Source organism: Hoplias malabaricus, chromosome 17, assembly GCF_029633855.1.
Source record: "Hoplias malabaricus isolate fHopMal1 chromosome 17, fHopMal1.hap1, whole genome shotgun sequence".
Classification (NCBI taxonomy): domain Eukaryota; kingdom Metazoa; phylum Chordata; class Actinopteri; order Characiformes; family Erythrinidae; genus Hoplias; species Hoplias malabaricus.
In genome coordinates this window covers 5979065-5996152 of record NC_089816.1, presented here as the reverse complement: position 1 = coordinate 5996152, position 17088 = coordinate 5979065, and the positions used below count along the sequence as shown (strand labels likewise).

General features: G+C 36.8%; 1 protein-coding gene across 3 annotated transcripts in view; it reads right to left on the bottom strand.

The window, feature by feature from the left end:
• Window positions 1-4197: 4197 nt before the first annotated feature.
• mbnl3 (muscleblind-like splicing regulator 3) overlaps window positions 4198-17088 on the bottom strand; it is a 39868-nt gene continuing 26977 nt past the window's right edge. For 2 of the 3 annotated variants that reach the window (XM_066648694.1, XM_066648695.1), the window contains 4 exons: window positions 13847-13997; window positions 11927-12034; window positions 8792-8886; window positions 4198-6740 (listed from right to left, as the gene is read on the bottom strand). In XM_066648694.1, the coding sequence (XP_066504791.1) occupies window positions 6723-6740; window positions 8792-8886; window positions 11927-12034; window positions 13847-13997 (372 nt within the window). In that variant the 3' untranslated portion in view covers window positions 4198-6722. The remainder of the gene's footprint in view (window positions 6741-8791; window positions 8887-11926; window positions 12035-13846; window positions 13998-17088) is intronic. The other variant, XM_066648696.1, reaches the window with a different exon arrangement.

Below are 17088 nucleotides of genomic sequence, written 5' to 3'. Positions count from 1 at the left end.
ACAGCAATATATTATTACCTGCATACATTTGAGTGGACAGACTATTGTGCAAACACTACCAGTTCTGACATACAACTTCAGGATCAGATATAGACAGCCACAGAGCTCAGATATGTTATGATTTTGTAAACTATAACAAACTATAAAGCATCGAGTTTTTTCACCCTATTTTATCAGCAAGCAGTATCATGCTCATGGTGAGACCAAGGGCATTAGCAAACAAAACATACAACAAATCCCTCAAAAACAGCATTTCTTTGACAACCTATTAAAAGGATAGCTGTTTACCTGTATTCCGAACAATACAGTTATCTGATCTGAACCAGTTCTTTAGTGTGTTTGTATGTGTGTGTGTGTATATATACACACACACATGTGTGCATATATACATATATAAACACACACACACATTATATATACATATATATATATATATATATATATATATATATATATATATATATATATATATATTCATATTCTTCTATGTATATTCAAAATAAATTCTGAATATTTTGACTCAGTTATGTACATAAGTGCAAACAAGGTGAAGAACACACATTCGTACACTGATGGGGAAAAGCAGGATTTTCCAGGTCCCAGCACAGCTGGGCTCAGTCTGGGTAGACCAGAGGGGTGAAATGAGACTTTACCAAGTGGTGGACAGGTATACCTCACCATGCCCTATAGCACGCTCTGCTCTTGACATCATCAAATTAAAGATTTACACATAGTTCATTAAATGAGTCTTCATTTAAGATCCTTTCTGGAACCTACCAGTCCAGACAGCCCTTTCTGTGAGTCCATTTTGCACTAGCATATTTAGCATATTAAATCGAAGGTTATTCTTCACCTAACAATCCATTCTAAAGCTCAAATGCTGCCTTAGCTTTGTTTTTGTTTTTTTTCTTTTTTCATCAAGCAGAACAACTTCGACAATAACCCCCTTAGAAAAATAAGAAATCATAAAAACAGAAATAACACATAAGACGTCTCCAAATGGCCTTTGGACTCAAGATATCTCACCAGTAATTTTTTAAAAATGTTTTTGTACAAAATAGGCAATCATCTCTAAATCCAAGATACGCTAACTACACATTCCCTTTCAGAATAAGTTAACCTTGTACATTATTTTAATTTAAGTGTGAAAAAATTCACAATTAAGATTCACAAAGGTAGCCATGTTGTAGTTTTGTTGCCATAGCAACAACAACTTACTATCAAGTAACAATGAATCTATCATTGTAATACATATAAATGTGTAGATTAATATATATATAGATATATATATAGATATTTCTTTATGTATTTTGTTTATTTTAAACCACTAACTGCACAAACTATGAATCAGATTATTCAGATTATTTTTAATTTCATGCGATGAGACTTTATGCTGTATAACAAGTAACTGATATGAACTCATTAATGATCAGACTAACCAAAAACCGACGGTTCATCCTCAAAGTGTCAAACGCACTATAACATGACGTCATTTGTGTGAAGATACAGCTAAAATATAAGTACCATTTAAAATGACATTAAGGTCAAGTGATTAAAAACTAGAACGGTGATAAAACTAGAATTATGATGCACCAGTAATATGTACACGTAAGATTACCTAACTACATTATACATGAATACACACTTCTTAAAAAGTGAGTTTCCTTAAAATGCTAAAGCCCCAAACGAGGCACATTTTTTTTGTTTTCTTAATCAAGTATTTTGTTGATTCCAGCTGGATAGCAGCTGGAGAAGGCATAACTCTTGATATGAGAGAGAGAGAGAGAGAGAGAGAGAGAGAGAGAGGGGAGGAGACAGAGTGAAAGAAAGTGGGATCTATACCTTGGCTAGGCAATGAGACTCATTCAACTACAAGAAATTACCCATTACACAAATCAAGAGCTGAGTACTCTCCTAAACGACTGCCAACATTTACACGCACCCACATTCCCAAACACACGTCAACATTTTATAAAATGTATACAACACAGATATTCAGTATTTTGAAATAACACAGTATTTTGTCTTGCTGTGAGTTTGCATTTGACCTCAGTTTACTCTGATGACTGTTAATGTTCCATGCTTATTATATCACCACGGTAAAGCATAGCATACTTCAGGCCAGTGTTCCAATGACAGATTTAGCCTTTGACTAAATTTATTGAACTTTTCGGGCTGTCTCTGACTGGTGTTCTACAATTTTTGAAAGCTCTCTGAACTTTTCAAAGGACTACTCAAATACTCATTCTTTAAATCAATTTTAATAACAAGAATAAGCCGGAAATATATTTTAATAGTCATGTAATAATACATCAGTACCATTCATTCATCTTCTATATGTCACTATAGCATTGTATCAACTTTTCCTTAATCATTTATGGTGCTCACATATTTCTCAAGAATATATGCTTTTAGCTTTAGTGGTCAAATGGAAAGCAGAGCCGTTTGTTGTGTTCTGCTGCTGTTGATAAAGGGATTAATTTATTATTCATTAATTTATTTTCAACCTAAATTTGTGCTTAACACTTAAGCCAACACTTCTGAAGAATAATCAGAATAACAATAAATAAATAAGTATTAAATACCAACATAATGAATGAGTACTTGTGTATTCACAATTAGGTCAGCCCTATGAAGGTGCCAGACATCGGATTTATCAATGCCTAGAAATGGGCCCTTTATGTTTGGCCCACAGAGAGTGAGGGTCTACTCTAGACAGAGAACAACACATGCTGGCCAGGGAGGTGTTCACCTTCTAACAGATGCAATTGTTTGCACATCTAACATCACCCAGTGTGGCTAATCTGTCTTTAAAGGAAACAGAAAGGCTGTTTTCTTTTTTACGTATGGACAGTAACGACACCGGGTGAGTCTCCGTGATGCTTGCTTTTCCTTCAGATCTTTTTTTTTTTTGTACAGTAAATCAACAGTGGATGGCATTGAGAGTTTTTCGCTCCCTTGATATGTTGAAACGTGTTGTGGTTTGATTCAGGAGAAGAAATGGGTGAGACAGGCATCCTCACACTTCAATGACATTCTCCTTGTCCTAAATGGTCACATTCAAATATATATAAGGCCCTTTCATGGCAACGTTTGTAAGTGAGGTCCTACTTCAGCACCCCAGCTACAGCTGATCCACCACTTCCACAGTTCTCTATTGTTTAACATCACATTTCTCTTTTAGAGTCACTTTCATGTATAATATCATTGCGATGCTCAAATGGCTGGCAGACTGTACTCTAAAGTTTTAGAGTCTGTCGACTTTTGAAAATAAGGACAAGGTGTGTGATCAGAATCTTCTAAACAGTCACACACTTTAATGAGAGAGAGAAAACAAAAACACTAAGTGAGTTATCTGTGACAGTCAGCACTTATGGACAATCTGAAGGTTAAACAATCAGGGGATGAATTGTATTCATCATTTCTAAGCAAACGGACAATGCTAAAACAACACAAAATGGTTCTGAAATGGTCTTTGTGTCCAACAATGCAGATTACCTACAGGGAGCTACACTATGTGAAAACAACACGAGATGAGTTCGGGAGGACATCGCAGCATGAATGATTGTATCAGTCGTAGGGGAAATGGCATTTTCAATCAAATCCGTCTGCTTCTGGCCTTGGCATATGAAGCTTGCGCCTTAAAACACTATTCCCATTAAATTCACCTGTGATTGGCACAGAGTGACCCAAGGCTGGAAGTCACTAGCACATGAAACAGTGTGAAGCGTCCAGTATGCTACCGGACAGCAGGAAAAGACTGGACACCCTTTCTTTCAGATTCATTATTTCTGAAGTAGAATGAATCTTATCCAATCCTGTTAAATCATGTAATTTTTCCTGTGGAAAATGGTAGCAGTGTTTGATTAAAATTAGGGAATGATGTTAAAGAGAATCCCACAGATTTTCCTAAATATCTGCATAATTAAATCACTAAACGGTTTAAACAAAGTCATTCAGAGAGGTCTGATAGGAACCAGTGTCCTGTTCTAGAGAGACATGCAGGTTCAGAGTTATTTATAGTGGTGGTGGTGGTGGTGATAGGAACCAGATGACTGTGTTTAATCATTACAACCTCACAGTAAGGTATTATATTAAATGTGATTGCCTTGTCATTACATGTAATGATTTTTTTTATATATATATATTTTTAAATATAAATTTAAAATATATATATTTATATATTTATATATAGGTACATGCAACCAATCAGATTTACCACAACCTTACTATTATTAATGTAACAAACATTATAATGTCTCTGAAAGACCTTGTTTACATCTCAGGCGTTGAATGGTGCAGATTAAAATAAGTGGGTTTCCCATTTCAAGTAAAGAGCAAAATGTAACTTTGGTTTTTCATTTAAAGGGCAAAATATCTAATTGGTATTTGTATTTTCTGACTCCCAGTGCCACCTTTTACTAATTTTTAATGTACTAAACTGACTAATTCCCTTAAGGGGATCATTTAAGTGTTATTTTATCTTACCTTATCGCTGCCTGTAAGACATGCACATTCTATCTAAATAGTTAAGCAATGTATAAAACTCCACAAGATGCGTTTTGGCTGCTATCATGCTGAGAATTATCTACAGTATGGCCAGGTCCAAGATATTATGTTACTGTGAGATGTAGCAAACAGGGCCAAGCAATAAGCAGAGACAAACAGACTGTCACACAGTAGGAGGGTCAGGGCATGGATTTTGGCAGAGACTGCCCACGCAATGAGAAAAGAGAGACAGACACAGTAGCAGACTCCAGCATGTCATCATATCGCCATGTTTCTGATAAACCAACTCAACTTCACTGATCATTTATAGACCGTAATCACAGGAAATAAGCGCTGGGTTTAGGGAGATGGGCGATATGCTGCGACATGGCTGACTAGAGAGAAACAGTTGGGTTAGAAATGGCGCTACTCCAATCGAGAACCGCAGCTGCTGTGCTGGCACTCCGTTTCACAGCATGGTGATCAGACTCATCCTGAGCTACAGTCATCTATCAGACCTCCTATGCAGCACCAGCTATAGGGCTGGAATCAGACCCTGCAGATCTGTGTGCAATGTACTTGCACAATACATCATGCTGGTACACTTACTTCTGCTTAAGGCATGTTTCATTTAGAAAATGGAGGTATGAGCATGTGACAGTCTAGCCACTGTCCCTCTAATTCCACTGAAGGTGTGGATTAGACAAAAAAAATGTGGCATGTCTGAATAGGAGTGGGCAATATAGTGATGTTTTGTTTTATCATGGCAAATTAAGTCATAACATGGTTTCTAAGCATATCATGGACATCATCAGTATGTTAAGAAAGATAGCTATGTGTTTACGTAAAATAGAGCATATCTAGAATATTCATTTAATTTAATCAAGTGCAGTTCAGTATGTAAAATGTTCAATACAAATCTCTTTATTCTCATAGCTGTTGATAGCATTTTTTTTTAAATATTGTGGCACTAGTGGTGCATTCTGCTTGTTAAACATTAGTAAAACCAAATATGGTAATACATATTTTGTTTGTGATATCATTTTCATGCCATATTGCTCACTCCTATGTCCAAACATGGCAAATAACACTTCTCCAATTTCACCTAATCAGGCTTAGGTTAAATGAATAATACTCTTTCACAGCCTCAACCACAAAGAACAGACATCAGTTCCTAATGATAGGAAAAAGTGGATTTGTAAATAGACTGAGGAATTGCACGCTGACTCTTAAAGGCTACGAGTGTATGCTTCTTTTTGTTTTAAGTCTACCATAAGATCTAGGCCGGTTGCTTAAATATCAGGAGAAGACTTTCACACACTTGTAACGTGAAAGGCACAAACAATGACGACCCTGGAACTAATTAGCCGTTTGAACAATGCGTGAATGAGATCTTACAATGCTATGAATCTTTCTCCATTAACAATATATTCAAGAATCTGAGCATGAAACAAAAATAAAAATGTATTGGAAAAATTTAAAGACAATGAAATTAAAGAACCACCAGCACTATCTAAAATGATCAAGAGCATTCTTAGCTCCCATATTCTTCTCTCTCTGCTGTAAGCTCTGTGCATAGACATGCACAGCAATCACATTCTTGTGTTCTCCGAGCAAGCTGTTGATGCGCTTGCAGAGTCATGTGTGCTGTCAGGTGATGTCAAGCCTCAGCTCCACTTACTCATGGTGGATCGATTAAGCAGGGTCTGAGACCTCTCTGTCTCTTCAGAAGGATGCACTGTTCTCAAAAGTTTGTGTGTGTGTGTGTGTCTATTTGTGTGCATGTGTGTGTGTGTGTGTGTTGTATGTCTCTACAAATCTGTGAATATTTGTATGGCTGTGAATTCAAAAAGCGCTCCACACTCTCCTCAAGTGTCCTTGCATCACGATGGCATGCTTCCTAAAACAGTTGTAGGTCCAAGCTTAAGTATTGCCTGTTTTAGCATCAACAAACCTTTTGTTGACTTTTTTTTTTCCATGACATGTCCATGTCAACTGTGAGGATGAAAGGGTTTGCCCTGGGAGGGCGAACTGATTAGGCACACAATTTGTTGCATTCACGTCTCTGCGGTGTGGGGGGATTGTATGGGTGTTGGGCCTGATGATGGCATCTTAACCGAGGTTGTGGGTGAGGCTTACAGAGTTCAGAGTCATGGGGGCTGCCACCACAAGTTTGGGGACAGGGCAGAACTGGGATTCCACAGGAATGCAGTGGAGGTTGACAGGATCAGGGGTCAGTACCTCGGTGGGGTCTACTGGAAGACAAGGACATACGAGACAGAAAGGAAGAAAGAAAAAAAGAGGATTGAGACAAACATTTTTCCAGACAGGAATAAAAGAAATGCAAAGTAAACAAATGTTGCAGGCAAAACAAATTAAGGTTTGCAGAAAAACTCTAATCACAATGTTATTATCAATAAAGAAGAAAAGTATCTGTTTTCCCCAACAATGGGAAACATGTGAGAAAAGTGCAATATCCTGATGTAACACTTTATTGATAGTGCAGGAGAAGACAGAGATTTCATATTTTGTGAGTCAAGCTACATTTTGCAAATTATGAAAGATTAAAAGGAGAGGGGGAAAAAAGGCAGGAAATTAATGCTGAGTCCTCTGAACTCCACAGCAATGTTCAGTCACATCACAAAATTGTGATTCAATTTAAAAAGACACTAAATATTGGATGCATAATTATTATTCTTTGCTATTTTAAAGCTAATTTATGTAATGATAAATAATATGATAGATTATTATTATTATTATCATCATTATCCAATAAAATTACCACATAAGGGTGAAGAGGAGCTTGTGTGCAAAAACAAACAAAAAAAAACCCATATAAACATATAAAAACAATCTGGAAATAGTTCAATTATTAATAAATATTTTTAATTGGATTCCAATTGAACAAATGGAAGAAAAATAAAACAATGAACATTAAGGATTAAATGCCATCTGTGAAGAAAACAGATAATTAACCATGATGAATGTTCTACCAGTTTGTACAAGCATATCTCAAGACGCAACATCCACCTCTGAATGCTAAACTGAATCTGGTCTGTAGCAAAGGAGAAGGACCATGAAATCTACGTACTATCCAAAAGGTACTCTTGTTTTATTTTATTTGCATATCTCCAAGCATTTTTTTGTCTTCATTATAAGAGTTTCAAGTTACCTTCAAGTTAGAGGGGACTGTTTTGTTTTTATATGCAATTATTCAGTAGATTCTTCATAGAGTATAGATTACAATGATTGTACAAAGAGCCTGACTAAACAAAAGTAATAAAAATGTGGTATGTAAAATATTAATAAAAAAATAAAAAAATCAACGAACAATAATGTGTTTGCTCTTATTTAAAAAACTGTATTAACATCTGTAAGTTCTGTTTATTCTGCTACATCAGTTTCTGCCCCAATACTAGTCTCTTCTCTATCACACGACAAGAACACGACCTTGAATGATCTCTGGTCTGCTGTTTGCTGTATTGTTCTGAAGTTTAGACCAAATAGTATAACACTCAGCTCTCCACTCTGCTTGGCATAGTTGCAATACAGCTGCACAGAAGCCTGTCGGGCTGGTGCCAGGCACCACAATGATGCAGGAAAAACCCACAAGTGTTTCCCTCTCAACAGAAGCGACTGCATCCTTAGGGATAACTCCACTATGGACAGCAAATTGCACGCTTGGGACTTAAATCTGATCCTCTCAGAGGGTGGACCTTGGCAAAGTGTGTGTGTGTGTTTTAAGTATACTCCTGAAACAGTGCATCTTATAGAATGTATGAGATTGAAGAGTGCTAATGATTAAACTCACAAACTTAAAACATTTTGTCAAACAAATGAGGAGAAAGACAATGACTATGAACATTATGATGCTTTACATAAAAAATGTAGCTACGCACAGCAACTAACAGACAGTGCAGACATTTGATTAGACACAGAGTACAGGTGAACACACACACACAGACAGGGTGACACTGGGATACACAGAAGCTCCACACTGGTCCACAGAGGGTAAAGATTCAGCTGGGACTACCCAGAACAAACAGCCAGCTCAGGTGGGTTGCCTAGGGCCAGAGCTTCGTTACAAAAGCGGCACCGTGCTTGTCCTTGTATGTATACATGGCCAATACGTAAAGAAAAATATATATCCTCAATCATTTCTTTTAAATAATATTAGGTAAATTATTTAACACTTAAAAGTTTTCCATGAGGTTTGTACATAAAATACTGAATGTTGTGTCTGTGGACCAGAGGTGGATGCGCTATAGTTGAAAAGATAAGAGGCCAAAATGAAGGGGCAAACCTGATTGGAGGCAGCTGATTCGGCAAAAGGAACATTGGTGACTGGGGTCGTAGCCGACGAAACAGTGGAAGTGGTGGCACCGTGCATCATGGGAACTTTTTTCAGGCGAGTCAGACAAGAAACAAGGGAGAAGGGGAGGTGGAGGGGAGGAGGAATGTTATGAGTACCATGACATAATATGCCAGAGGAACAGGCGGAACAGTCATGGCAACTAGCATTTATGTTCTGCCAAGATGATGTTTTCACCCAAGAACAAACACATGCAAATAAAACTCAAAGGTAACACTTTATAACAGTGATCTATTGAGTCACCTATAAACAATAAAATTCAGACTCAAATAATGTATATGTGTTTGCGTATTTTTGTATTTACATTTTATTATTAATATATTTATTTAAATATTTAAACTATATATTTATTTTAAGTCTGGAGTTTCTATAAGCAACTCATTGCAGCTTTGTTATCAGTATGCACTATGAGTTTTGTATTCATTTAAATTTACATCCATTCTGCCACATGACACATTTTTTATTTATAATGTTATAAAACATTTTTAGACACAGATTTCCCTAAACTTTTATAAAATATTTTGATGAAAATGTGTGTTTTGGGAGCAATAGAAAGTAAATAAATTATTAGAAAGGGAATATAAAAATTTTAATCATATAAAGATTTAAAGATTCTTATCATCATGAACATACGGGTTGGTTACATTATCATTTGATCAAGGCCGCAACTAAGTGTGCCTGGTATTTTTAACACTGCAGTCCACTAAAAGTCCACAGTAGAATTTGTCCTTGGTGTAGTTTCTACTGTAAAGACTCATATTGAGCCACTGACACAAGCACATCTCAAGTGAATGACTGCCTCTAAGTCTTATTTTCTTGAAAGTGGTCATTTATACATTTTAGTTAAAAAGTGTATGAGAACATTTGATTCCATTATATTTGCAGTGGAGTCTGGATCACTCTGGCATCACACTATGCTAAGTTTTTATATTTAAAAACTAACATAAAAAATAACATCAGTACATAAAGCAAGATATATCTTATATATATTGTTTTGCATTGATTTTTTTGTTGAATGTCACATGAACAGTTACTTTTGGCAGACCACCCACCAATCATTGTTCCTAACTAAATTTTACGGCTCCACGCACTCTGTATTTGACTAACAGAGAACGATTTGAGCATATTGTTAAGTGTGACGCCATACATGACGTTTCTACATATCTGTGTCCAATAGCGCCTTAGACCCCGTGTCATGCTTTATCAGTAATGTGATATCAGTTCAGAATAAAGGAATAAATTCAACATAAAAGGAAGCAAACGTGTCTTTGACAGCACTTTTGCACATTCGCAGCTCATTCTGATCTGTGTGAGCTGCCGTGCGGAGTCACTGTGCTGCTCCGTCTCCGGAGCAGAGAAACCGTGGAGAGAGAGAGCTGTCTCTTCCGCTCACGGTCAGTCCCGGTGTTCTAACGCGTTGTGCTACCGGCGATTCTCTTTTATAGAAAGTAGCTAAGGTTTGCACAGGAAGTCGCTGTTGCTAGCAATTTTTTTTGTTTTTTAAATACTCGCTAGAATAGGGTAACCAGATCTGAGATGGTGAAAAAGAGGACACGTCTCCGGGGGGTGGGGGGGGTCTACTGACGTGCAGACTGACCAATTAAATGTTTACAGAGAAGGTTATTGTCCAATAACGGTAGCTCTACAGTCAGACCGTCCAATCAGAAGATTTTAGGCTACTTCACCACGCCCCCTTCTCACTCAAGCGAACCAATCGGAGTAGGGGAGGGCGGGACCAGTTTGTGAACGAAACTTCTCGAAGTTCTATGTAAGCTCTAGAAAAAATAAATCCTGGACGTTTGTGAAAATCCGCCCGGACATTTTTTTAAGTCTAAAAAAGAGGACCGGGTAAAAGAGGACGTCTGGTCACCCTAGCTAGAATGCCTGTCAATACAAAATCCTTCAGTTATGCCACACAAGTGTATCAAGCAGCAGCATGTTGTCCACAGTATTTTTACTTCCTGACAAGCACTGAAAAGTGATTTGTCATCTACTGTGCTTCACATTGACTTTAGTGGTTAGTGGAAATGAAACAGAATGCTAATTAATGCATTGGATGACTGCCAGAATGGTCAGTACTCCAGAGCTATACAAAATTTTCAAAAGTTTTCTCCCATCTGAGCAGGGTTTTTTCCATAAATTATTTTTACAGTGTACACAGTGCATATATGATTTTTACATTGACCATACGTACTTAACAACTTATTATAAAGTGTTACCAACTAATATTAAAACATACTGTACGGCTGAATAAGAAAATGTGATCTAAGCAAAAACTTTGCTTCAATTTCTATAGAAAATATGACAAGTCATCAAAATCATACAATCAAATCAGACAGATGCATCTGATAATTGTATTTTGATGGAGCTGGACCATGTGTTGGAGGAAGCAAAACGAAAATTAATAGAGAACACAATGTGGGCTAGCCATACTGTGCAGGTCAACAATGGCTAGCTTTGGGGATTTATGCCAATTTTTTTTTGTACTACACACAAACTGTAAGTAACACTGGCTAAAATAACCATGTCAAAATCCTATTTTATTTTTATGAAATACCTCAACACTACCTTTCTTTTATGAGTGAAAAGTTAACTCAAATGACAAACAGCAAACTTATACAGCATGGTACATGAACAGCAACAGCATCAAAGATGCTCCAAAATGCAAAAATACAGACACACATTTCCCCTCACATACAGACACACAATCAGGCACGCTCACTCATTAATATCTAATTCTTTTTTTTTCCTTTTCTCGACGTACTGGATCCATCACTTTATGGCTAATGGAATACAAGGGTTATTCAGAATTTAGAGTGCATTCCACTTCCAAGGCAAATGTGGAGGGAATACAGTGTGTCTATGGGCATAAAACTAAATTTAAGGTTTAATTTAGCTGGTGGGGACCTTTACATGGATTTCAAAATTGCTCATGGCAGTAACTAAGTGGCGTCAGGGTTATATATCTACATGATTAGTGTATGGGTAAGGTATGCCGTATGGTGTATGAGTGTGTGTATATGTGTGTGTGGGAAGGGGGTGGTGGGGCCTGGGCTCTACCCTCACCAGCGTGTCCGGGCCCTGACAGGTAGCGGCTTTGGAGGGGCCTGCAGCTGCTCCAGTCCCGCCTCTCCCAGCGGCCCTCTGCCAAGGGGCCGGGGGGTTTGAAAAGCCCTACAACAGATTTGAAGGGAGGTGAGGGAGGAAAAGAAGCACAAATAAACAAACAGGAACCAGTCTTAATGGATTAGGAATAAACCCTAACTTTAGTGTAGCTAGTGCCCAGACTGTGTCATCACTTTCATACTCAAGCACACATACACAAACTAACTCAAAAGCTTTGCAGGGAACAAAAGTAATGAGGAAACAAGGAGAAGCGCTGCAAGCAGATAACTTGGTGACAAATAACGTGACAGACATGACAAGGTTAGGAATCCGCTATGCAGCTGAAATGCCCAGTTAATGAATTAATCAATTCAAAAGTCTTCACCAGTCACTCATAACCAAAGCCCCACAATCTGTACAATTTAGTGCAAAAATCAGAAACCATCCGTCATTCATTGAAATATCCAGTCAAATCAGCAATTAAGAACAAGTTATTTATTTTCAGGGGATATTTCTGAAGAAATTAGATATAAAATATCCACTTGCATAAGAATGGGAAATTTGGACTGACCATCTGAGATCCCAGAGTTCAACATCAATGAATGTCGAGATTACTTACATTATAAAAAGCAAAAAAATGCAAGCCACATTAAAGTAGAAATTTAAACGTGTGCGCTCCAGATATGGAAATGCATCACTGTAGATTTTTTAGAAAAACTCAAATCAGTGCTCCCAAAAACAATAAACGGTGGGCATTTTAAATAATAAAAAACTTGATTCATTTGTTGTTGAATGAACAGTTAAACAATATAATATTTGCTTATTTTCCAGGCTCTGAAATCTAAACAAAGAATGCAACATTAGATCTACAAAAATAAAATATGTCAAATAGTATGCACCAGTAGCAACTCATAATTTGTGTGTGTGTGTGTGTGTGTGTGAGATGTGTATTTTCAAATAATTTAAAATATTACATGGCCAATCAGTTTTTAGAACAAGAATTATATTATAAATAGATATATTTTCATTGAATTTAATCCGTACTGCAAAACAAATGTAACCGCACCTTGGTTTACATGCTATTATAGTCCAGAGTTATTTCATCTTATATCAGACATAAAGATTTAGGGATTTAACTGTAGAGCAGAGGGACTCATGAGAAACCTACCAATCCCTCCAGATGGAGCCATGCAGAGAACAGAGCCTGGTATGCCATGCACACAGAGCCCAGAGTTAGAAAGAGGAAGAAGGACATGAACAAGGCAAAGGAAGTGACATGAGGATGAGACAAAACAACAAGTTAGGCGGTGTCCACAGGACATACAGGAAACATGGTGGCAGGACAGAAGACACATACACGAATTGCAGAGATGTTGCAAAGCATTGCTCATTCTTTGAAGAATTTTTAAGAATTTAAAAGCTGCTATTTTTGGCTAGCTTAAAAATACAAGGTTTGCTTGGTCTCCGTTTAATTACCAAAAAAATGCTATACAATTATAGACTTCATTTACATAGACAAGTGTAATTTGTTTTTTAACACCTTCACCTAACTAATGATCAAACAGCTTTAGTATATACAAGAAACAGATATATTTAATCTGAGTATAAGTACAGTATGCAAAATATAATAGAGCACCAAGAGATAGGCTTAGAGTGCATGTTACAGGGGACCAATTAACATGATATGCACGGAGTGGACTACCAAGAGACAGAGAGATTGCAAGAGCTAAAAGGGAGAAAGAGGGCAAGCAATGGAGGAGCTGGGCCTAATTTTAAACAACTTCAGCTTGATGCTTTTGCAACTGATCTATGCTGTGTTAAAACCAATGTATGGAGCCTTGCTCAGGCTGAAGAAATTACAGCTCCCTCACTGAGACTCACCTGTGGGGATGAAGGCTGGCTGCTGCAGCTGCATGCTGGCCAGAGCCTGCTGGTAGTGGAACATGCTGGGGTTGAAGACAGCTGTTGCCCCGTTATTCTTCTCTAAGGTGGGCCTCTTTGGTAGCTGCTGCATGGTCCCTGGAGGTAGGGCCTTAGATGAGAGACAGGGATCAACACAGAAGGAAAGAGAAGTCAGAAAGAGATCAAGCAAGATATCAACATGTTATTACATAAATTATAATAAATGCAACCATAATACAATGCAAAATATTGTCACTTTATTAATTTAATGTTTATAGAATCGTCAGTGCCCTGTGTACTACATTGAAAGTGTTATTTTTACCTCAGAACAAAACTTACATAACTGCAATCTGCAGAGTAAAGACATTACTACGGAAGATGCATGGCATTATAACATGACAAACAAACATTTGCACAAGCTGTATTATACATGCTGTTTAGGGCTGTGACATATGGACCAATAAATCACTGTACAATTACTTTGTAAATGTGACTAAGTCTAGGCATGTGCCAGTAACAGAATACTCTTATTCGAATATTCAAATGGGAAAAAAACCCAAAGGTAAACAAATCAGATCTGGGAGAGCTTGATCTTAACAGTTTTTCTATTATTCTTACCTTACTTACTACAAGAAACATGATATTTACAGATATACCAATAATACTACATCGTATATTAGTAATAATAATAATAATAAACAATAACTTGAATAGTGCATTTCCTGAAGAAAACCCAGAATGCTTGCACAGCTTAGGTCGTTTCCAAGTGTCTGTAGGGCATTCTATGTTATTTTTTTTGTTGTTTAAGGTGTCCCAGGTGGTTGCTTCATGGGTGCTATGATATGGCTTAGGTGATTCTTAGTGATTGCTATGATATTTCAGATGGTTGATAGCTGTTCCAGGTGGTTGTTATGGTGTTTCAGGTGGTTGCTAAGTTATTTCATGTGGTTGCTAAGGTGTCCCAGTTGTTAATGAGGCTGCTATGGTATTTCAGGTGGTTGCTAGGGTATTGCTAGTTCATTGCTATGGCCACAGGAAGCTCTTAGGGTTTTGCCACAGGTGGTTGCTAGAGTCTTTCTAGGTAGAAGCTATTGTTTCAGGAGGTTGCTTGTGTGTTGCCAAATGGCAGTTGTACTTCATGTGGTGAGTTGAGAGTTACTAATAGTTTTGCATCCTTTTCGTTCCTATAAGATTTTTAAGCAATACTTAAACAGAACCTGGACAACCAAAGAAAAGCAAATAAAAAAACAATAAACGAGCACATCACACAATCAGACTGAACAACATGGTGTTTTGCTATTTTGTTGTTATCTTGAAAACTGTGGGGAGGGGTAACAAAAAAATATATATTAAAAAATACCATAACTTGGATAAATATACGCTTTCCATCGGGCAACCACAAAAATAACATTAACTATAGCAACACTTATTTTACAGTCTAGTTAATTTTTGACAGATCTTTATTTTATTTTATTTTTTTTTATTTTATTAATGCAATTAACCTAGTAAGAATTATTGAAATTTTACAGGGAACATTAGGAAATCAAAAATTCAATAATTATAATTTTATCAATAATAATATTTTTCAGTGCATTGGCACATTCATTTGGGTATCTCTAACACCTTCAAACCCACAAATGAACTATTCTGATTTTGCTCCACATCTGGCATTAAGTGCAGACAGAAGGTGTTATACTGGACTTTTGTCTGAGTATGTCCATTCACAGCATTGATCCATTTTACGTGAGAGTGCAAAACGAGTTTAAACAAAAGAAAACAGACACTAGGAACATGAATGAAATCAAGAAGAGAGAAGTAAAAATACAGATGAAAATGGCATGAATGTAGGCTTCTGCCAAATTGTTTCTCACTGCACTCACAGTGGCTCATTATCATTTAAAGGAACAGCCACTTAAACCAGATATTCTAATCATGGCTGTGTTGACAGGGTGAGATTGGCCCTGTGGCATTTGACCCTGGGGCTACTTTGACCAAAGGGCATCACAGATATTTCATTAGGACATCTAGAGAGCTGTGTTAACTTGTAGAAAAGAGGCAAACTATGTGCTGTTTAAATGTCACACAAACCGTCTTGAGCAACAGCATCTGTAGCTGCTTAGACTGATTATATGAGAGAGCTCATGATGACTCATTACTGATTTTCGAGGGACCTGAAGCTGTTTTGTCAGATGTTTAAATCCTAATGCTCTGTACTGAAAATGTTCTAAAATATACACTGTCCCACACCTACGACTATCTGTGATAACCGTGTGCTGCAACAAGTGCATTCTTTACAGAACTGCTCATGACCACGTGTCCCAATAAGTTTAAAGGTACATATTATACCTCTTTTCTACAAGTTAACACACTTCCCTGGGGTCTTAATGAAACGTCTTTGACGTGCTTTGTTCAAAATACAACAAGGATCAAACAACACTGCTCTTTTCACCCTCTGTCTAAACAGCACTGTTCAAAATTCTTGGTTTCAGTGCCTGTCCCTTTAAATAATAATCAGTAACTGTTTATTCCAACATGAGTACCAAGGAGGAAGAAGCACAAGCGTTTCGAGCCAATTTTGCTTGGTTCTCCATTCTCATTTCATCATTTTTAAACAGTACTCTTTTTGTTTTCTGTTTCCTTCTGTTTAATCGTGTCTAAATGCACTAAAAATAAATAAATAATTAAAAATATACAAATAAATAAATAACCAAAAAGCCGACCCAGTGCTGTGATTATAAATACTTAGATTAGGGGGCAGGACAATTCTCAAGTCCCTGCACTTGATGTAAAAAGCAGCACATAAAGGAGTGTGTCATTTTATCCCATGTTTTCAGACCTGGGGAAACTACAAAAAATGACTGCGTTGCTTTAATTCAAATGTTTTTGCTCTTATGTCTAAAACAGAAAAATGTACTATTTTTAAATTACTATTATTTTTATTTTATTTAATATATATTTATATAATTTATTATTATATTATAAAACAGATAATTTTTTATATTATGTTTCCCTTAAAATGAATGTAGTTTCATATTTTTAAATACTAAAGGTATTTATACTAAAGTAATAAATCAAGAAAAACCTATCTATTTTTACCTATAACTCTGGGCTATTCCAAAGGTATCTCGGTCATTAGGCACAGGCCAATAACTCTCTGTTTTATTTACCAGTACTACGTCTTAAAATCACTTATTTTTTCTTAGTTTTCAGTTGTCATGTTG